Source organism: Labeo rohita, chromosome 21 (assembly GCF_022985175.1).
Source record: "Labeo rohita strain BAU-BD-2019 chromosome 21, IGBB_LRoh.1.0, whole genome shotgun sequence".
NCBI classification, from domain to species: Eukaryota; Metazoa; Chordata; class Actinopteri; order Cypriniformes; family Cyprinidae; genus Labeo; species Labeo rohita.
The window spans coordinates 15,857,736-15,881,052 of record NC_066889.1 but is presented as its reverse complement, the minus strand read 5'-3'; the positions used below and the strand labels follow the sequence as shown (position 1 = coordinate 15,881,052).

The 23,317-nt window shown below is 34.1% G+C and overlaps 1 protein-coding gene across 1 annotated transcript in view; it reads right to left on the bottom strand.

The window, feature by feature from the left end:
* zbtb16a (zinc finger and BTB domain containing 16a) overlaps positions 1-23,317 on the bottom strand; it is a 131,447-nt gene that overhangs the window by 57,885 nt on the left and 50,245 nt on the right. The window contains exon 3 of the mRNA XM_051093507.1: positions 19,217-19,314. Coding sequence (XP_050949464.1) covers positions 19,217-19,314 — 98 coding nt within the window. The remainder of the gene's footprint in view (positions 1-19,216; positions 19,315-23,317) is intronic.

Genomic DNA, 23,317 nt, shown 5'->3' with positions numbered 1-23,317 from the left:
ATGTATGTGTTACTCTCTCTCATAGCTACATGCTGAGTAGATCATCATTTTGAGGTAAATGTGGTCAAAAGTCTGAAAAATCTGTGTGTACCTTTAAAGAATGTCACTACCGAACAATTTTTCTATAATTAAACAAGAAGGAGTTATTCCATAACATTTAGATTTTATATGTGTACAACTGTTCAGAACTGTGCTAGCTAACTATGTGCTGTTTAGCATCTTTGAGCTAGGTTCAAAAGTATCTAAAATTGTCACTACTGGAACAGTCACACCGAAACATTTGGTGAAGTCTCGGTATTGACATCTTTGTTTTTTTGGGTGTTGTCCTATAAAATTGTCACTACCGTAACAGTCACGACCAAAATATTTGGTGAAGTTTTGGTATTGACATCTTAGTTTTATTTGGTGTAATTCCATAAAATCGTCACTACCGTAACAGTCACGACCGTAACATTTGGTGAAGTTTCGGTATTGACAGCTTTGTTTTTTTTGGGTGTTATCCTATAAAATTGTTACTACCGTAACAGTCATGACCGTAACAGTCACGACCGTAACATTTGGTGAAGTTTCAATATTGACATCTTTGTTTTTTTTGGGTGTTATCCTATAAAATTGTTACTACCGTAACAGTCACAACTGTAACATTTGGTGAAATTTCGGTATTGACATCTTAATTTTTTTTGGTGTTATCCCATAAAATAGTCACTACCGTAACAGTCACGACCGTAACATTTGGTGAAGTTTCGGTATTGACAGCTTTGTTTTTTTTGGGTGTTATCCCATAAAATTGTTACTACCATAACAGTCACGACCGAAACATTTGGTGAAGTTTTGGTATTGACATCTTAGTTTTTTTGGGTGTTATCCCATAAAATTGTCACTACCGTAACAGTCATGACCGAAACATTTGGTGAAGTTTTGTTATTGACATCTTTGTTTTTTTGGGTGTTAACCCATAAAATCATCACGACCGTAACAGTCACGACTGAAACATCTGATGAAGTTTTGGTATTGACATCTTATTTTTTTTGGGTGTTATCCCATAAAATTGTTACTACCGTAATAGTCACAACCGAAATATTTGGTGAAGTTCTGGTATTGACATCTTTGTTTTTTTTGGGTGTTATCCCATAAAATTGTTACTACTGTAACAGTCACGACTGAAACATCTGATGAAGTTTTGGTATTGACTTATTAGCTTTTTTGGGTGTTATCCCATAAAACTGTCACTACTGTAACAGTCACAACTAAAACATGTCATCATTGTTTCGGTAGTGACAAAAGGGAGCACATAATACTTTATTTGGGCAAAATAAACAAAATTTTAGTACAGTTATGCAAAATTTTTAGCGTTTTAGTATGTTTTCAGTATGTTAAAATTCTGTAAAGTAATGTGGTCGCTACCAAAACATTACCGTCTCTACCGAAAATGTGCAGTCACTTGGGCTGTTTTGTGAAAATCAAATTATACTGACATTATACTGAATTATCAATGTTGTTATGAAAGTTTTTGGTTCAATGTAAATTCAAACTAAAGAATCCTTAAGTTTGAAATCAGTATGATCAAGTTTTTGCCTTTTACAAAGAAAAACTGGATTCAAAATACAACAAATCTCATAAATCACACTTGAAATATTGTTCAAATTGTTCAAATATTGTTCGAACTGTTATTGATTTACCTCTGAAAACTGTTTAATAAAATAGAAAAATATATATTTACAAGGAAGACATAAGCAAAATCTTATTAGGTCAATATAACCCTTCTTATAAAATTTTATATTACTGTTTCGGTAGTGACAAATTTGGGGAGAGGACAAATATTCCAAAACTTTCTGACAATTATAAGAATTAGCTGCACAATTACTAGAAATGTGTACCTTTGATATTATACAATTTGCATACATGCAAAATTTGTGGAAAAGACATATAGAATGTAGAGTGGCCCATATATTACAATAGCCCCAGAGTGTCTCAGAAGGTTTTGCCCTGTCAGTAGTTGCCCATTAAACATTAATTACTCATGTCGCCACAGACGGTTTCAAAGTGCCTGAGATAGAGGTGTTTTTCTTCAGCGCTGAAATGGTTTGGACGGCCCGGGATTAGTATTCTGATCCACAGACGTGTTTGCAACAGTAATAACACAATATCCACGGCCGCTTTTCATGTTGAACCTCCCAGTGGAATGGATAGCATAAAAGCAACCCTTGTGTGTCCTGGCTACTTCCAGATGGGACTGCTTTTATCTTTTTTCCTTTTTTTTTTTTTTTTACATGAAAGCGCCGTCGGCAGATCTTTGCTTAGCGTCTGATTCACTCTTCAGCCAAAATATGAAAGTTTCAAAGAGCATTTCATAAGGGAGCTCTTCCATAAATGGGATTCATAGCTTTTTAATCTGCACTAAGAAATTGATCTAAAAGTTTCCCAAAGCAATCGGCTGAGCTAACGCAACACGATGAAAAAAAAAAAAAATTGTGCCTTGGAGAGTATTTACTTTTATTGCTATTACGCAGAAAACAAATCATATTTCATCCAGCATACGCATAGTCACAATGATGCTTTTCATATTGTACTGACCCACAAATCTAACAGGATTTTCTCGGGTGACTTAAACAGTTTGGCTGCTTTGTTCGTGCCAAGAGGGCGGAGAGGATGTCATTAGACGTCGACGCGTTTAAAAATAAAACCCCGCATTTATTCCGAACGAAAACCTGGAAACATGCTGTACACGTCTATATACGGAGGATATAAGATGTAAAGGTCTCGAATAAGACGCCCCCCCGGGGAGCAAAGAGAAGAGCAGGCGGAAACAGATGCGTTTGAATGGGATAAGCAGAATTCAGGCATTTATCACACAAGAGCACACACTCTGTCTTCATGGCCTCAGCCGAGATAAAGGCCAGGTGAGGCTTCGGTGGGTGGCAGCGCTGAAGGGTTTCGACAGTACCGTGTGCGCACATGGCTTTGAATGTGCGTTTCACGCTAGAGGGCCCTTCTTAACATGCGGCGGTGTGCACATAGAGGTGTGCCCGCTCGCTTCACTCAAACTCAATTGGACTGGCGCAGAGTGTGCCAACACATTCCACCATTTATATCAACTCCGGCAGCAGATGACCCTCTTAATCTTAATCTAATAATCACCGTCACGGAGGAGGTGCCGTTAATGTCCTCACATCTACGAGATTGCGCTCTTTAACGGCACTTCGTAAATAACTTTTTATCCGTGGCTACATCTAATTTAGAGACTTACAGTCTAATGTACGCCTGCAGCTTTCACTCTTTAAGGGATATTTCAGCCCAAACTGAGCATTTTGTTGTCATTTTTTCACCCTCATGTTGTTCTGTATGACTCTTTCTGTGGAATACAAAAGGAAATATTTTGAAAAATAACATTTTTTGTTATTTTAGCATAACTAAGATACTTCTGTAGGTTTTATTTTTTTCTAATTTAATTGGAATTCTAATATGTATATTTTAATATATGATGAGTTTATTTGCAAAAACAAATGCTCCGTTTTTTAGCAATTTTCAAAAATCATGTTTTTTCATTCTCAATCAAACTGCAGTTGGGTTATTTTGATATAAGGTAAAAATAAAATAAAATAAATAAATATATATACACACACACAGCTAACTTACACAAAACATGACAACATAATAAAAAATGTGATTTTTTAAAAATTTCAAAAAAAAGTTGTTGCAAATAAACTCTTCATATGATGTTATTACAAAACATTAAAATAATTTTTATTTCAGTTTCAGTTTTGACTATTTTAGTACATCAAGCTAAACTAAATAAAAAGAAAGCTGCCTTGGCAACTAGCTGAAATATGTGAAGTTTATGTTTTTTCTTTTTTAATATTTTTGGTTTTTTATATGTTAAGTTTTTTTTTTTTTTTTTTTAATTAGCTAACTATAACAACAATGGTCCAATACAAAAGAAAATATTTTGAAAAATTTATTTATTTTTATTTTTTAACAATTTTGAACTAGCTTTTATTTTGATATTTTCATTTTTATTTGAAAGTTTTACTAATTCTGTTTTTGTTTCATACATGTTATTTTAAATCTCTCTCTCTCTATACATATACAGTATATAATTTTTATTTCAGTTTTAGTTTTGGTTATTTTAGTACATTAAGTAAAACTAAATGAAAAAAAATGCTGCCTTGGCAAGTAGCTGAAATAAATTAAGTTTTAGATTTTTCTTTTTTAATATTTTAATTACAGTTAAAGTGTTTTTTTTAATGTATTATTATTTTTTTATAGTTTTAGAATTAGTTAAGTATAAGAACAATGGTCTAATACAAAATAAAATATTTTGAAAAATGTCTTTTTTGGTATTTATTTTAGTATCACTGAGATACTTCAATAGATTTTCAAAAAAAATTAAATTAGCTTGTATTTTTACATTTTCAGTTTTCATTTTAATTTGAAAGTTGTACTAATTTTGTTGTTTTATTTTATACATGTTAATAAATTAAACCTCTCTCTCTCTACTCTATACATATGTAACATTTTTTATTTCAGTTTTAGTTTTGGCTATTTTAGTACATCAAGTTAAACTAAATAAAAATAAATACTGCCTTGGCAGCTAGCTGAAATAAATTAAGTTTAATATTTTAATTTCAGTTAACTTTTTTTTTAATGTATTTTTTATGGTTTTAGTTTTAGTTAACTATAAGAACAATGGTTCAATACAAAAGAAAACATGCTGAAAAAATGTATTTCTCTGTGTGTGTGTGTGTGTGTGTGTGTGTGTACTTGTTTTTGCTACATTGTGGGGACCAAATGTCCCCACAAGGATAGTAAAACCTGAAATTTTTGACATTGTGGGGACCAGCCTGCGGTCGCCATGGGTACAAAAGCTTATAAATCATACAGAATGAGATTTTTTGAGAAAGTAAAAATGCAGAAAGTTTTCTGTAAGGGTTAGGTTTAGGGGTAGGGTTAGGGTAAGGGGATAGAAAATACAGTGTGGACAGTATACAAACCATTGCGCCTATGGAGAGTCCCCACAAAGATAATAAACCAGACATGTGTGTGTGTGTGTGTGTGTGTGTGTGTATATATATATATATATATATATATATAGTTTTAGGTATTTTAATATATTAAACTAGCTTAAGTAAATTACGTTTAAGGTTTTAAAAATTAATTTAATTTCGGTTAAAGTTTTTTTTTTTTTTTTTTTTTTTTTTTTTTTTTTGTTTAGAATTAGTTAACTATAACAACCATGGTCCATATAATAATGTAAACATGATTCCGACTTTCACTGTACAGGCAAAAACCATTAAACCATTCTTCAAAATATCACTTGTGTTCAGGAGAAAGAAAAAAAAAAAAAAAAAAAAAAAAAAAAGATCATACAGATCAATTTTCGAGTGAACTACTGCTTTGATATAGTAGAAACGCCATTTAGCAAGTGTACTAAAGCATTGACATGAGTTTTGATGTATTCAACTCATGAATGAAAGCACTGTCCGACTGCTCTTCACTCTATATGGGGCATAAAGCTGGTGGGAACCACCCGAATATGATCTGAATGCAAAGTGGACAGTGATATGATAAATCCACAAAGGATGTCTGTCTGCTCAGCGGCCCATCAGGCCTGGCAGAGCGGGTCCAGCCTCAACGATGAAAGAAAAAAACAAAAAAAACAAATCCATACTGGCCACAGGCTCCTCTCCAATCTATTTTCTGCTCAGCTGGTTTTAAATGAAGTTATTATGACTCATTAAAATGCCCGCAAGCTTGTGGAAGTCGGCCAATTACAATTTAAATTTAGCCTCCCCTTACAAACCCCCCACCTCCCCTCCACCCCATCCTCTCCAACAGCACCCCCCCACCACCCCGACACACACAGACACACACACACACTACCGGCAACAACACACCACACCGCTGCATTTCAACCACTGGCTCACAGCTGCAATCAAAGCCTTGATCTTTGAACACAAACAAAAGCCAATAAACAAACAAATCATCATTTTTTCCAAGGACTCTGCCAGTGTCTGAAATCTGGTGGCGGAACTGCAGCTCTTTCACCAAACCGGTTTAAATCAGTTTGACCTAAAACGCCCGCAAACTAGAGGCTTGACTGATATGTCTTGCAGGGTGGTATCCCTCTGATGTTGATTAATTATCAGCCATTGTTGTGAATGAGTGATGAAACCTTGATTAGGTCAAGCCATTCCCTCAAATGTATGTCAGCAAAGTTGAGTTATCAGTGAGATGAAAGCGATTGTGCCATAAAGATTTACCGTGATATAAACTGATATAAAACTGAGATGCGGCGCAAAACAGCTTTCTAGACTGGACTGCGTCCAATGTTTGTTAGGGTCGTAAAACAATAAAAGGGCCTTTCGGTCAGATGCTGTCAAGAGCTCTGTCTAGAGTTTGAACAATTTTCAAAACAAAACAAAACAAAACAAAATAAAATAAAACAAAATAAAATAAAATAAAATAAAATAAAATATCTTTTTTTATTTTACTTCGATAGATGTAAATAAAAAAAATAAAAATGTGTTTTCGATAGATTTTCTAACAATGACCTAACATGTTATTTTAAATCTCTCTCTTTATACATATACAGTATATAATTTTTTTTCAGTTTTACTTTTGGTTATTTTAGTAAAAAAAAAAAAAAAATTTATTTTACTTCGATAGATTTTGAATTAGCTTTTATTTTTAGATTTTCTGTTTTCATTTTAATTTGAAAGTTTTACTAATTCTGTTTTTGTTTCATACATGTTATTTTAAATCTCTCTCTTTATACATATACAGTATATAATTTTTATTTCAGTTTTCGTTTTGGTTATTTTAGTACATTAAGTTAAACTAAATGAAAAGAAATGCTGCCTTGGCAAGTAGCTGAAATAAATTAAATTTAAGATTTTTTTTTTTATATATATATATATATTTTAGTTACAGTTAAAGTTTTTTTTTTAATGTTTTTAAGTTTTTTTATGGTTTTAGTTAATTAGTTAACTGTAACAACAATGGTCCACAACAAAAAAAAAAAAAAAAATTAAAAAAATGTGTTTTTTTGTATTTATTTTAGTATCAATAAGATACTTCAATAGGTTTTCAAAAAAATATGAAAAAACTGAAATGTGGCGCAAAACATTTGTTTGGCATCCAATGTTTGTTAGGGTCATAAAACAATAAAAGGGCCTTTTTTTCGGTCAGATGCTGTCAAGAACTCTGTCAAGAGTTTGAACAATTTTCAAAACAAAAACAAAACAAAACAAAACAAAACAAAATAAAATAAAATAAAATAAAATAAAATAAAATAAAATAAAATAAAATAAAATAAAATAAAATAAAATAAAATAAAATAGGTGTCAAAAATATGAACATAACATTATATTCATTTTAAAAAATCTAAACCTAAACCTAAAGGTGTCAGTTCAAATGCATTTACGTGTTGCCTAATCATGCAACAGCACCATCATTTCCATTCATAGCCGGCCATCAATTCTGACGGCGGCACGCTGGAAGTAAATACATTCCCTGCTGTAGTTGCGGCTCTGTGCGTTTCGGCGTATTTTTCAGCCGGCTTGTTGTGCGTGCGCATATTGCGTGTTTGTGTGTGTGTTTTGCTGTACCGCTCTCATTTCCAGCAGAACAAATTAATCTGTGCCCTTCCAGCTACGCTCCCTTTTTGACAGAGGCTGCTCAGAGGAGAGAAATGATGAAGCAAATCCAAAATTCAATCGCCTGTGTTCTGTTTTAGAAGGCACACGGTGTACTGTACAGCCCATAAAACTCCCAAACAGCCTCCAGACGCTGCTGCAATCACCCTCCATCAAAACACTTTGTCTCGCATACAAAAATAAGACCCGGCATTGAGCTGAATACCAAATCAGCCCATTAGAGCACAGGGGCACTTGCTACTTAGCAACCAAAGGGATTTAAAGCTGCAATACCCGACAACAAAGGACTAAGATCAGGATCTTTTACAGGGTATTATAGCTGGTGTGAGCTTATTCCATGTTTTAATCGAAAAATGTTAACAAGATGATGGCTGCAATGAAAAGAGGCAGAGGAATGAAACAAATACCAAACATCCTTAAATGGAACCATCCTAAAAGGGGAAAAAAATGGCATAGTGATGGCGCTTTTTTTCTTCTCTTTTCCAGGAATAGGCGCAGAAAGAATTGTGAAATATTCCAAATATGACCAGATTTCAGAAAAATTTAAAGCTGTATTTCAGTAAAAACAAACACAGGAACACAATAAAGCTCTCCCTTTCTATAGAAAAAAAATACAACATATATAGACATATAAGTGTTTTGTATGTTTTTATACATTTAACTAATTAACAGTTGTTATAATTTATAATCACTACAATAAAGTAGTAATAAGGTTATAATTTATCATTGTTTACACAGATTTAAAAACACAGAAATCAAATAAAATAAGTATAATTAAATAAAGCAAATAAAACAATACAATACAATAAATAATAAAATACTACAAAATAAAATATAAAAAAAAATCAAATCAGATAAAATAGCAATAAAATAGAAAAATAGTAAAAAATGTAAGAATTTATCATGGTTTACACAGATTTAAAACCACAGAAATCAAATAAAATACATAACATAAAATAAATTATAAAATGAATCAAATCAAATAAAAACAGATAAAATAAAATAAAACACAATACAATAAAATAAACAATAAAATATAAAATAAATTCAAATCAGATAAAATAGTAATAAAATAGTAATAAATGTAAAAGCAGTAATAATATAAGAATTTATTTATCGTTTACAGATTTAAAACCACAGAAATCAAATAAAATAACAAAATAATATATAACATAAAATAAAATAAAATTAAAAATTATAAAATAAAATTAACAAAACAAAATGTAATGCACTAAAAATAAAATAAGATAACAAAAATAATCAAATAAAATACATACAATAACAAAATAAAGAACAAAAATAAAAATAAAATATAAAATAAAATAAAATCAAATCAGATAAAATAGTAATAAAATGGTAAAGGAATAATAATGTAATAATTAATAATTGTTTACACAGATTTAAAAACTAATCAAATCAAAATCAAATCAAAAATATTAAAATAAAATAAATAAAACAATACAATACAATAAATAAAATAAAATTATATAAAATAAAATAATAAAATGAAATTAGATAAAATAGTAATAAAATAGTAAAGTAGCAATGTAGTTTACACAAATTTAAAACCTCAAAAATCAAATAAAATAATTAAAAGAATATATATCATATAATGTAAAATAAAATATAAAATAGTAAATAATAAAATAAAACAAAACACAATACGAAAAAAAAAAACAATAAAATAAAACAATTTAAAAAAAATCTAATCAGATAATATAGTAATAAAATGGTAAAGTGATAACGGCGCAATAATTTATCATTGTTAAAACAGATTTGTTTACATATTACTATACAGTTCGCCTCATTGTATCTGTCCAGTCCTTTATAAACGGTTTCTTCAGTTTGACACCCTGACTAGTTTTATTCAGATGAAATCATAGTATTTAGGGATTCACTCAAGGAGTCTAGATGATTTTATAATTTCCTGTTCAAAACATTAACCAGAAACATTAAAGCAGACATTAATATTTATCACGTCTGGCCCATCGGAGGCAGAGAGAAATTGCCGTACAGCTCAACCCTGGGCGTCATGGGAATAAACTCTCGTCAGCTTTTTGATGGGATGTAAACTTGTCAAACAATTACAGAGCCATTACCCCCGTGCGCAATCATTTCTCCTGGACCTTATAACGGAGGATTTATGTGGCACATAATTCAAACGCTGTTTTAAATGGGGATTTAATGTACATCAACAGGTCAGGGAAAGTATTATGGGTTTAAACCACCAGAGAGAACTTAGGGCACGCGGCCAAACAGAAGCTCAGGCCATTTATCCACGCGGCCCGTCATCCCCTGACTATTGCACATGAGGGAGGGAAGGAGGGACGGCAGGAGGAGGAGGGTGAGACGGGGGCTTTATCAGCTGCTGTGAAGAATTTACATGAGAGCGTTGAGCACCAGGGCATTCTCCCCCTTTCCCCCCCACTCTTTATTTAGAGCCCTTTCTTCCATCGCACCCCTCCTCTTGTCCCATTTGCAGGCTCTCTCTATTTTGGAATATGTGGCTTGGAAAGCAGTCAAGTTTCATTAATTTCTAGTTTGGGTACAGTATGTTCCTGGACTCACATCTGCGAGCGATCATAAACGCTCTGGAATGTTGGCAGAACATCCAGACCTGCCGGCAGCTGATGATGTCATCACTGTGAGGGAAGAGCTGGCGAGGGGCCAGACTGTGGGAGCCCGCCGCTTTCTGACAGAGAGAGAGAGAGAGTGAGAGAGGGAAATGCTCTCTCTGTCTTCTCTTTTCCTCTTCCTTCATGCCTCACATTTTTCAGTGTCTCTATTCAGCCGCCTATTGCAGCGGTTCTCAACTGGAGGGTCGTGACCCAAAAACGGGTCACGGGGCTGTTTTGACAAGGTCACGGACATGAGAGAAGAACCAGTGCTAAGTGTAAATAATAAAGTGAAAGGAAAAATAATCAGTCAGTTGATCAAAGCTAACTTTGGAGAGTTGTGGGACGTGTGTGGCCTCGTCCTCGAAAACCATCAACAACATAAAACTAAATACTAGTAAACACAACCCAAAAAAATGTTGATGGGTCACGCTGACAATAATAACTATTTGCTATAGAAATATACATAATTCAAATTTTTGGACACTGGACATCAAGTACCAACCCAACACAGTACTGTACTAAAATAATGTTCATTGTTTAATAATAATAATAATAATAATAATAATAATAATAACAATAATAACAATACTAAAAATAATAAGAATAATAATATATTTAGATATATAATATATTTATATTTTAATATATTTATATATTAACAGTTTATATATATATATATATATATATATATATATATATTTATTTGTTGTATTATACAAATAAGTGAAATAAATAAAATAATAACAAAAAATGTTTAATGATGTTTATTGTTAATAATAATTTATATATTTATGTATTTGTATTATACAAAATAGCAAATATGTGAATTAACAACAACAACGACAACAGTACTAATAATAAATATATGCATGTTAAAAAGTTTTTTTTTTAAATATATTTTTGTTGTATTATACAAAAGTGATAAGCAATAGTGAAATACTACTAATAAAATGTTACTGTTATAAAATATGTAGTAATAATGTTTATCGTTAATAATAATAATAATAATAATAATAATAATAATAATAATATTTTGCATATTTATATTATATATTTTAATATATGTGTATTATACAAAAATCGCAAATATTTGTGAATTAATAATAATGTATTTATTATTATTTATTATTAACCGCGATTAATCGCATACAAAAAAAAAGTTATATATATGTGTGTGTACTGTGTGGAATTATTATGTTTATATAAATACACACAAACTAATGTGTATATTTAAGAGAAATATGTTTTTATGTACAAAATATTTTTATTTATAGATAATATAAATTATATAAAAATTATAATAAATACATATACTTGTAAATATTTCTTAAATATATACATGAATGTGTTTGTATTTATATATACATAATAATTACACACAGTACACACACACAAATTAGGCAAACTCAAACTTTTATTTTGTATGCAATTAATCATGATTAATCATTTGACAGCCCTAATATTTATACATTTTAAATATTGTTTTTATATATTTGTTGTGTTATACAAAATAGCAAATATGAGAAATAATAATAATAATAAAATATTTAATAACATTTTAAATAAAATAACACTTTTTTATATACAAAAATATGTAGGGTGGAAATATTTCTTGTTATTGTTTTTTTTTAATTTACTTATTGTTGCATTAATGTTAATACAACACTTTGTTGGGTCACCACTTGACATCCAATCCTGAAGAAAACTCGGCCGAGAACCACTGCTCTCTATTATACAGAAATCCGCGAGCACAATTTTGGCTCACTGTGACTTCAGATTATGCTAGGGTGAGAAATGAAAGCAGTTCAGGAAAAGGAATTTTTCTCACCTTGAAGAACGAAAAGAGAGATCTGAGAACCGCTCCTGTGCTTAAACACAGTGTCAACACATGCAGCTGAGGACATGAACCAGGAAACCAATGTGAAATGGGCTGACAAAAGCTCCTACACAACGAAGATAATAGCTCGGCAACAATGGAGCTAAAGAACAGCCTGCGGGCCAAGTAACACAGCCATAATTGAAACGGCTAATTCGCTGTCATCAAAAGAAAGAAAAGCCCATGTGCTTGCAAGTCAACTTGAAAGCAACAGCTGATAGATCACAATAGCCAAGAAAACGATTCCCATTTCTTCTAAACGACTAGGTTATGGAAGAGTTGCAAAACTTTTAGAAAAAAAAAAAAAATAAAATACACAGCCACAGTTGCATATATGTGTGATTGCTGTGGTAAAGGCACACGCCAAGCTGCTGGATGGTGTACAAGGGGTCTTGCTGTGTTAGCCCTGTCTCAGTCTACTGAGCTAATGAAGTCAAGTGAGGTCCACTGGCTGGGCCCTCTGGAGAATAACACACAGACTTAATCAGCCTGGGCCGGGCACTTCGCCTTGCTAATGAGAGTGTTCACACAGTCCCCAAGTGTACGTGTGCATGTATGCATGTGTGTGGACAGTTCAATTCACTCAGCATTGGCCAAACAGGTAGGTGGGGGAAAAAAAGCCTTGTTTTTTTTTCATCCAATTTACATCTGTCACAAGTTACTTCACCTCAGGTTGTCGACCTTACGTTTGTCTGGAGAACTGCAAAAGCCGCAGATGGTTATAGCTAAAGATTAAAAAAAAAAAAAGCAGAATATTCTACACTGACGAAGCTAGACAAATTAGTTAGAAGCCAACATGGACAAGTTGCATTATATGCGGATTAAAAAAAAAAAAAAAGCTATGCAAATACATAATTATAGAATATAAATGTATAATTATATTTTAAAAATAAAAACACACAATGCACAAAAACACATGCATATGCAGTTATTATTATTATTATTATTATATATATAAAATACATCAAAAGCTTGATATTGATTTTTTTATATTATGCATAATAGCAAATATGTGAATTAATAATACAATAATAATAATAATAGATATATTTATATATTATATATTTATATATTTGTTATACAAAATAATAATAATAATAATAATAATAATAACAACATTTGTATATTTATATATTATTTATACATTTTAAAAATATATATATTTGTTGTGTTATAAAAAATAGCAAATATGTGAAATAATAAACAAACAAAAAAAAGCTATGCAAATAGAAAATTGTAATTATAGAATATAAATGTATAATTATATTTTAAAAATAAGAAACAATACACAAAAACACTGCAAAATTATAAAATGCATATGCAATTATTATTATTATTGTTTTTATTATTATTATTATTTGTAAAACATATTAAAAGTGACATAAAAACAGATTTTTTTTTTAAATACAAAAAAAGTTTGTCACATTAATACAATAGTTGTTGACTTCTAACAGCTATAGTCAGTTAAGCAGGAGATTAAAAAAATATGTAAAAGTTAAAAATACGGATGATATATGCCAAACAGCCTATGTTGATCTGTAATCCCAGCGAAAAGCTTTGCCTCCCCTTTCAAAAATGGATCAAAATATGTCCCTTGGCTAGCCTACCCAGACCACGCTCTGCACTCTTTGAAGTCACAAGGGAAGCTCACATAACACTAATAGCCTAGTCGTGCTCCAAATGGCTGAGTCACTTTTTTTCCCCCCTTTTTTTTGCTTCAGTGCTGTGCTGCCTCACTACCCAGCAGCTCCCAGACCATGCTGACCTTAAACCTGAGAAAAAACACACACACGCACTTTTCCATTATCAGCCTCTCACCACAATGAACTTCTACCCAAACTCCAGGACGTGAGGCCTCGCGAGCCCGGGAAGAAAAAAAACAACAACAAAACAGCCACTGCAACCGCTGCTGTCAGACAATAATTTGAAAAAAGACAACACAGGAAAGAAAAAAAAAAAAACTGGCGCAAGATTCACTGTACATACTGTACCCTGGGCTGTGGCAGGCGGCCCAGACTGGCGCCCTGCCAAGTCCACAATAAAACAAACAGAGACGGCGTGCACCAGCCGAGAGGAGCAAGGGTGTGTGTGTGTGTGTGTGTGTGTGTGACTGAAATGGTACACCACAATACACACGACATACCTAATACCATTCTTCAACACCTTCTCCTCAAGATGAGGGAGCGGAGGAGGTGGAGGGCAAAGCCACTTGCTTGGTGTCACTGATAAAAATCAAACCGCTCAGAACAGGAAGGATAAAAACAGAAAGTTTGCAATGAAAGAACAAAGCAACCAAAAAAACAAAACAAAACAATCAAAGAGCCGCGCCGTGTCTCTGCCTCTCTGCCACTGTCTGTGTCTATAAAAGTGTTTCCACTGAAAAGCTTGAGCATTACACAAGAGTGAAGCTCTCAAGAGCCAGACTGCTACAAACAAAAACCAGGTTAGCGCTGTGTGTCAAGCATCGAGCATATGAACGTTAAAACTGTTTTGTTCTAGGGGGTTTTTTTGTGTTCTGTTTTGATGCACTAAAAATAAGCCGCCTCGCAATGCTCGCTTATTCCGCCTGTTGAGGGAGGCTGTCTGGGGCTGATTCTTTTGGTAAAGATCTTAAGGAATTATGACTGGTTCTTCTGCCGTTTTAAATGCAAAAATGCTATCATGATTACCGACATTTCTCATTTTTGGCTCAACTTTACGAGGGTGATGTAAAATTAGAGAAAAAACAGAAACTGTATGTGGCAGAGTGCTAAATGAACACAGATCCCATCATCACATGTCTTCTGCTGTTTTCCATCACATTTGTTTGAGATACCTGAGATCAGTTCAGAAGGATTTTGGGAGCACTCCAGATCAAGTGAGTTTGATGTTAAAATTAGGATTTAAGCATAATAGCTTATTCTGTTATTAACTTTATGAAGATGATGAGGAAGAAGGAGAAGCTGATGATGACAGAATAGCAGAAGTGGAGGAAGAAGCAGCAAAAAAGATAGAGATGATGATGATGATGAAGAAGAAAAAGGTAGTGGTGAAGAAGAGATGCAGTGCAAGAAGCAGCAAAAGAAGAGAATAAGTGAATAAATAGAAGAGCAATGAAAACAGCAGAAGAATAGGAAGCAGAAGCAAAGGAAGAACTGACAGATGATGAAGCAGCAGCAGCATCAAAAGAGCAAGAAGCATCAGAAGTAGAAGCAGCAACAGATTATGTAGCAAAAGAAGCAGCAGCAGCAATAGATGATGAAATAGAAGAAAAAGCAGCAGCAGAGGAATAAGCAACAGCCGTAGAAACAGCAACAGATGATGAAGCAGCAGCAGCAGAGGACGAAGAAGAAGAGCACAGGAAGATGAATAAGTAGAACAGCAGCAAAAACAGCAGATGAAAAGGAAGCAGCAGCAAAGGAAGAAGCAATAGATGATGAAGCAGCATTAAAGGAAGAAGCATCAGCAGCAGAACCAGCAACAGACTATGAAGCAGAAGCAGCAGCAGAGGAAGAAGCAACAGATGATAAAGCAGCACCAAAGGAAGAAGCATAAACAGCAGAAGCAGCAACAGACTATGAAGCAGCAGAAGCAGCAACAGCAGAGAAAGAAGCAACAACAGCGGATGAAGCAGCAGCAGCAGAGGAAAAAGCTTTAGCAGCAGAAGCAGCAACAAATACTACAGCAGAAGCAGCAGCAGCAGAGCAAAAAGCAACAGTAGCAGCAACAGATGAAGCAGAAGAAGCATAAGCAGCAGCAGATGATGAAGCAGAAGCAGCAGCAGAATCAGCAACCTATATGAAACAGAAGCAGCAGCAACAGAAGATGAAGCAGAAGAAGCAGAAGCGGCAGAGGAAGAAGCATGAGCACCAGAGGCAGCAACAGGTGATAAAGCAGAAGAAGCAACAGCAGCAGAGAAAGAAGCAACAGCAGAGAAAGAAGCAACAGCCTCAACAGATGAAGCAGAAGCAGCAGAGGAAGAAGCATCAGCAGCAGAAGCAGCAACAGATGATGAAGCAGTAGTAGTAGCAGCAGCAGAGAAAGTAGCAGCAGAATCAGGAAGCGATAATGAAGCAGAAGCACCAACAGAGGAAGAAGCAACAGCAGCAGAGAAAGAAGCAACAGCATCAACAGATGAAGCAGAAGCAGCAGAGGAAGAAGCATCAGCAGCAGAAGCAGCAACAGATGAAGCAGAAGAAGCAGTAGCAGCAGCAGAGAAAGAAGTAGCAGAATCAGCAAGCGATAATGAAGCAGAAGCACCAACAGAGGAAGAAGCATCAGTAGCAGAAGCAGCAACAGATGATGAAGCAGAAGAAACAGTAGCAGCAGCAGCAGAGAAAGAAGCAGCAGAATCAGCAAGCGATAATGAAGCAGAAGCAGCAACAGATGATAAAGCGGAAGAAGGAACAAGGACAAGGACGAGAAAGAAGAAGAGCAGCGGAAAAGTAAAAGCAGCAGCAGAGGAAGATGAATAAGAAGAACAGCATAAAAGCGTACGAAAGGGAAGCAGCAGCAAAGTTAGAAAGAACATATGAAGCAGATGAAACAGCAGAAGCAGCAACAGATGATGAAGCATAAGAAGCAGCAGAGGAGGAGGCATCAGCAGAAGCAGCAGCAGCAAAGGAAGAAGCATCAGCAGCATCAGCAGCAACAGACGATGAGGCAAAAGCAGCAGCAGCAAGGGTCAAGGAAGAAGAAGAGCAGAGGAAGAGTAAAAGCAGCAGCAGAGAAAGATAAGTAAGTAGTACTGCAGCAAAAACAGCAGAGGAAAGGAAGAAGCAACAGAAGAAACAGCAACAAGTGAAGAAACAGACTAAACAGCAGGAGTAACACCAACAGCAGAGGAAGAAGCAACAGCAACAGATAAAGCAGCAAACAAAGCAGCAGCAGCAGAAAATATTAATGAGGAAGATGAGGAAGTGCAACAGGAAGAGCAAAAACACCTTTTTTAATATAAAAATGATGTGCTACAAGGTCCACAAAATAACACTGTTGTTTTAGAAAATAAGATTTGAGACTACTTTTAAAGCTGAGGACACTTGAGCAGCAGCGACCGGCATTCGGACTACAGTAAACTCCCGCAGTAATCCAGAGAGGGTGAGGCGTGCGGCCCCGCAAACACTACTAACACATCAAATGGCACTCAGTCCTTCTGTTTGGAGAGTCACTGAGCAAGTCAGTGGCTTTACAAAGGTCTTTTTGAAGCGTTCTCTAGCCCACAGTCTCATGCAACCCAGCTTCTGAGCGCAGGATTATCCGCAGTCATATTATCCAAACTGCACAAGCCAGTCTCCCATAAGGATTTCTGGATTACTATAATGACACGGAACATACTTTTGCACGAGTACAGGCGTCTCTGCGGGTCAGTGTGGAATACCAAACAGAGGTATTCATCGGAGTTCAGACTCGGCCTCTTTGTCTCATCGCAGAACAGCTCTCATAAATGTCACCATGCAGTACACGCTCCGTGGGCTGCCATTATGAGCGCACGAGTACTACAATATCTCCACAGAGTCTGTTATTGAACACGCATCTTGGGATTTGAACAGCCTCTAAAATAAACATTAGATATTTCCTTAGAGCAGCGTCTGCCATGCTGAGTTGTGCATGAATTGAATTGGGCGGCCCAGCGTGAGATGTCACTCATCTCTCCACTCCGCATGTTTTTAAACGTCCCTGCAAAAAGTCAATCTCATCTCACTATATGAAGATATTGACATCGAAATATTCCACCGGTGCAAGGCGGTAAAGTTGGAAAGGTTTGGTGGTGTAATCTGTGAGGGTTTTTTGAAACTAATCTAATCTAATCTAAACCCCTAATTACTGTGGAATCAATTACCTCGGCACAGCACTCGCTCTTAATTATCATAAACCCGAGTGCGCTCAATAGGGGGGCAAAACGTCTTCAAAATTTGACCGTTGTGCATATCTGCTGTGTGGTAAGGACTTTGACTTCACTGGCCTGTGAATTTGGCAATCGCAGTGGGAGGTGAAGGGAGATTCCTGTTGGCCTGGGCTGGAAACCTAGAGTCCCACTGCTTTTATAGACTCTGTATAAACCACATTCACTACAGACCACGGAAGAGCTCTTCTCTATTAAAGAAAACACTCTCCTCTCCAGGAAAAAAAAAAAAAACAAAAAACAAAAAAAACACATACAACCTCCAAAAATCAACTGGAAACAAATGTAGAAATATACTACTTTTTAAAAGTTTGGGGTCAGTACAATATTTTCAAAGTAAATGAATTCTTTAATTCAGCAAGGATGCATTGAATTAATTAAAAGAGACTTTTTGACTTTTTTTTTTTTTATTATTCATCAAAAAATCCTGAAAGAATTTATCTTCAAAACGTTTCTTGAGGATATTACAATGATTTCTAAAGAATCATGTGACACTGAAGACTGGAGTAATTATGCGAAAAATTAATTTGCAGTCACAGGAATAAATTACATTTTAAAATATGTTAAAATTCAAAAAATGTCATTTAAATTGTAATAATATCTCACAATATTGTGTTTTCTCTATTAAATCAATAAGAGATTTTTAAATTTGCTACAAAAGACTTTTTTTTTATTCATAAAAAATCCTAAAAAAATGCATCTTTGAAACATTCTTCTGAGCATATTAGAATGATTTCTGAAGGATCATGTGACCCTTAAGACTGGAGCAATTATGCAAAAAAATATTTACAATCACAGGAATAAACTACATTTTAAAATATGTTAAGGTTTTAATAATTTAAAATAATAATTTTGTGTTTTCTGTATTTTTGATCAAATAAATACAACCTTGATGAGCGTAAAAGATCAAAAACATTTAAAAAAAAATACCAACCCCAAACTTAGGTAGTAAAATATATATATATATATATATATATATATATATATATATATATATATAAATAAATATAAATATAAATATAAATATAAATATAAATAAATATAAATATAAATATAAATATATATATTTTTTTTTTAAATTCCTCTTCCTGTAATTCCAATTCAATTTCCAATTGTACGAACTGAAAATGAGAATTCAAAATTTCACCCAACCCTTAAAAACAAACATCCATGTTAGTGATGTTACCTGAATGAGACAGCAAGTGCATCCTTAGGCGCAGACTGTCTAGGAAGCGTTTTCCACAAAGCTCGCATCCGTAGGTCTTCATTCCGCTGTGCAGCTTCCTGCAGGGACAAACAGGACAAAATAACATCAGCCAACACCATTTATGTCACTCGCACAAAAAACAGGCTTTCGAAAGCACCTGGGTATACTATGAGATTCGATTAGCGTACTAAATGGCAAAGACAGAACAGCATAATTTTACTTCCCACCACCAAAGTCTTAGCGACTCCTCTTACACCAGATAACAAGACGGAGGGTATTAAAACAAAATCCCTTGTTTTTGGGAAATACTAAAGTGAGGTTTGAGAAAGGTTTGTTTGCAACCACTTGAAGCTAAACTTGCACATCTGACTATCATCAAACACTTCAGCTGATTATTCCCATACTAGATGATCATTCGTATGTCACACGTTGTCATGAAATGCCTTGAAAGTGAAGATTATCAATGGAACATGAGGTTTCAAAGTCCTATTGTTCATTCATTCAGTTCCCCAAGCGGAGATGAAGGAGCCCTTTATCTAAACAGGAACATATAGATGGCCATGAGTCCTCAGATAAGACTGACTTTAACGGCTGGATTTGGCTGCAGGGTCCATTTCAAACGGGTCAACTTTTCATGAGGCTGAAACATTTGTTCTCTTAAATTATAACATCTCTGAGTATCGGGGAATGATTAACCCAACAGAATGGAGTCAAACAAAAGTCAAAAGTCAAGTGGACTTTCAAAGCTATTTCGATAAGTTAAGTGTCTAAAACATTGTAGAAGAAATCGTAATTTCCTCAATCGAATCAAGTTTAAACTCACTCACGTTGCTTGAAACTTCTACTGATAAAAACAGATTTTAAAAATAAAGCGTTTTCCCCTTTAGTCATGTCTTATCTCGCCTAGGGCACGATGTGAGTCAGGACTGCCACATGGAGCCCCATTGAGTACAGGAAGAGACAAAGCTCTTCTTTTGTTTCACTGTCCTTTGGATCAAGCCTGAAACCTGGTGCTGAAGACTGGCTATGTTTAAGTGTATTTACCATTTCTACCATTAGCATTCTCCTTGGCCCTTAACCCATGTGCGGATTCAAATCAACTAGTGAATGCACATGTGCGACTTTCTCAGGCTTGAAAACAAAAGATCGCGAGCATCTGCATCTTTTCAGCGGCGCTAATCCTCAGAATGCATCGCATCCGATTGCTAATAAGCAAGTAGATACGATCGGATGTCAGCGGTAGTGAATTAAACTCGAGTCACTCGTTAAGAATATGAAACTCAGTCACGGCAGGTAAGTGGTTTTATGAGTTGCGGTGGAGCGACGAACTGCTCAAAGTACGAGGTTTGTAAGAATGCTGCGAGAACACTGGCAACTTACTGCGAGTGGTGAACTGAATTGGTTTTTATTAGCATGCTTACAGCATTTGGTAATTGTTTCCAGAGTGGTAATTAGCTCATTGTTTGCACTTTAGTGCCAAATGTATACATCTTTAATGAGGAACAAAGACGTTCTTCACTTTCTATTCATACTATGTAGACAGCACGTACTGCAAGGCAGGTTTTTGTTTTGTTTTTTAAAAACTGTCATTTTAATACTAGTGAAATCCATAAGCTGTTTGGTTCAATTGATTCTTTGGTTGATTCGTCTATGAAGACGCACTAACCAAAAACTATTTTTATCAAACAAGCCCTCGTTTCTGTTTGAAGTTGTGAGAATCAGCATCACATGCTGGGTCGTAATGATTTAAGCTTTTATTCTCTGTTCTTATAAACAAGAGTTGGCAGAACATGGAAATAGTGGCAAGAATTATGAAGCAAGGAAGTGTGGTTTAACCTCAGCGAGCGAGAGAGAGAGAGGAAAAAAAAGAAACGCCAATGGAAAACCATTTGGGGGTTGAGAATCGCAAAAGAGAGACTTCAGAAAATAAACAAAAGAGGGGGGGTGAGAGAAAACTTGCAACGCATCCAAAATCCTGATGGCTGTCTTCTAGATGGGGATTGTGGAGACCCAACAAACAAAGAGAAGAATGAAGCAGCAAAGCCCTTTGGCAAGCTGCAAGTAATTAAAAAGGCCTGTAAACGCCTTCCAGGATAAAGGGCACTTCAAAAGACGGGCGGGCGAGTGAGCGCGCGAGGGGGAGCTGGGAAAAGCCAGGGGTCTGTGCACCTTTGGGATCTGGGCTAATGCGGCACAATACGGAGATACTGTAGGGGGAACACTCAAAGGCCTTTGTGTGCCTTCAATCTAGCCATTGTCCCTCTCCTGAGGTCTGAGGAGAGCGCGCTTCCACTGATTAGAGACTGACAGAGAGCGCATACTGCCGGAGTGACCCTCCGAGCCCTGAGGGGACGTTTGAGAGCTGATACAAGGCAGACTCTGGCTACTTGAGGCAGGAAGGACTTTCACTATATATAGTACATTCGAATAAGAGACTTACGCAATCAGTAAATGCCACGTTCAAACTTGACAAAACTTTTACTACCTTCACAAATGTCATTTTGAATTAGGGTTGCACAATATGTTGGCTGCAGTTTTACGTTAAGGGAATAGTTCAACCAAAAATTGTGTCAGCATTTACTCACCCTGATGTCGTTCCAAACCTGTATGAGTTTCTTTCTTATGCTGAATACAAAAGATGATATTTTGAAGAATGCTGGTAATCAAACAGTTGATGGTCTCCATTGACTTCCATAGTATTTCTTTCCCTACTATGAAAGTCAATGGGGACCTGGTTGGTTCTTCAAAATATGTTCTTTTGTGTTCAACATAAGAAAGACACTTACACAGGTTATGACAAACTTTCATTTGTGGGTGAACTATTCCTTTGACAAAATAAATAAACAACAAAAAAACAGTGCTGTCAAACAATTAATTGCGATGAATCGCATCCAAAATAAAAGTTTTTGTTCACATAATTTGTGTGCACTGTGTATATTTTTTATGTTTATATAAATATACACACATGCATGTATATTTAAGAAAAATATGTTGTTTATATATTGAAAATATTTATAATACCAATTATACGAATATGAATATATACACATGTATTAAATGTAAACAAAATTTATTATGTAAACTTATTTTGCATTCAATTAATCGAGAATAATGTTTGACAGCCCTAATTCATAGTTACTATATAAACAATGTTTATTCTTATAATGTATGTATATATGTGTATTTATATACACATAATAAATATACACCGTACACACACAGAAATTATGTAAACGAAAACTGTTGTTTTGGATGTGATTAATCACGATTAATCGCTTGCCAGCATTAAAATAAAAAATAAATAAAATAATAATAACAACAAAAAAAATAGAAATAAATATCTATAAATATAATATATAAATGTATATTAAATTTTATATATATATATATATATATATATATATATATATATATATATATATATATATATATATATATATATATATATATATATATATATAAAAATGTAAAAACTCAGAAATAAAAATGTTATCATCTCAATGTAACATGCTGGATATTTAATTGTACATGTTTATATCGCCAATTTTTACAATTCGATGACCTCTGCCATCATCTTACACTTAACTTAACCTATATAAAAAAAATAATAAAATATAAAATAAAATAAATAAATAAATAAATAAATAAATAAATAAAATTACTAATAACATTAAAAACACTGTTTAATCTTAGCAAATCTCACAATGAATATTCATTTTCATACTGTAAAGTCATTATAATGATGTTATGCCTAAACTCACCTGTTGTATTTAAAATAATTTTTTGGTTTTTAAATTGTAATTATGTTTTTTTTTTTTATCCTAATTTCAGTTTTAGTGCTTAATTTTTCATTTAAAGACACTATTATTGTCATTTACGTTTTATTTTCATTTTATATAAGTAGTGTTGTTATATAGTACTTGGAAATCAGTAGTATTGGTCATATTTGTTATTAGCCATACTATAAAAATATCAGCATATCAGTAAAAGAAAGTCTCGAAATGCATTTTGCATTTGACTTTACCTTGACTAAGGCAGTCAGATGTTTACATGCAGTACCACGGTTTGCTTAAAATCAGA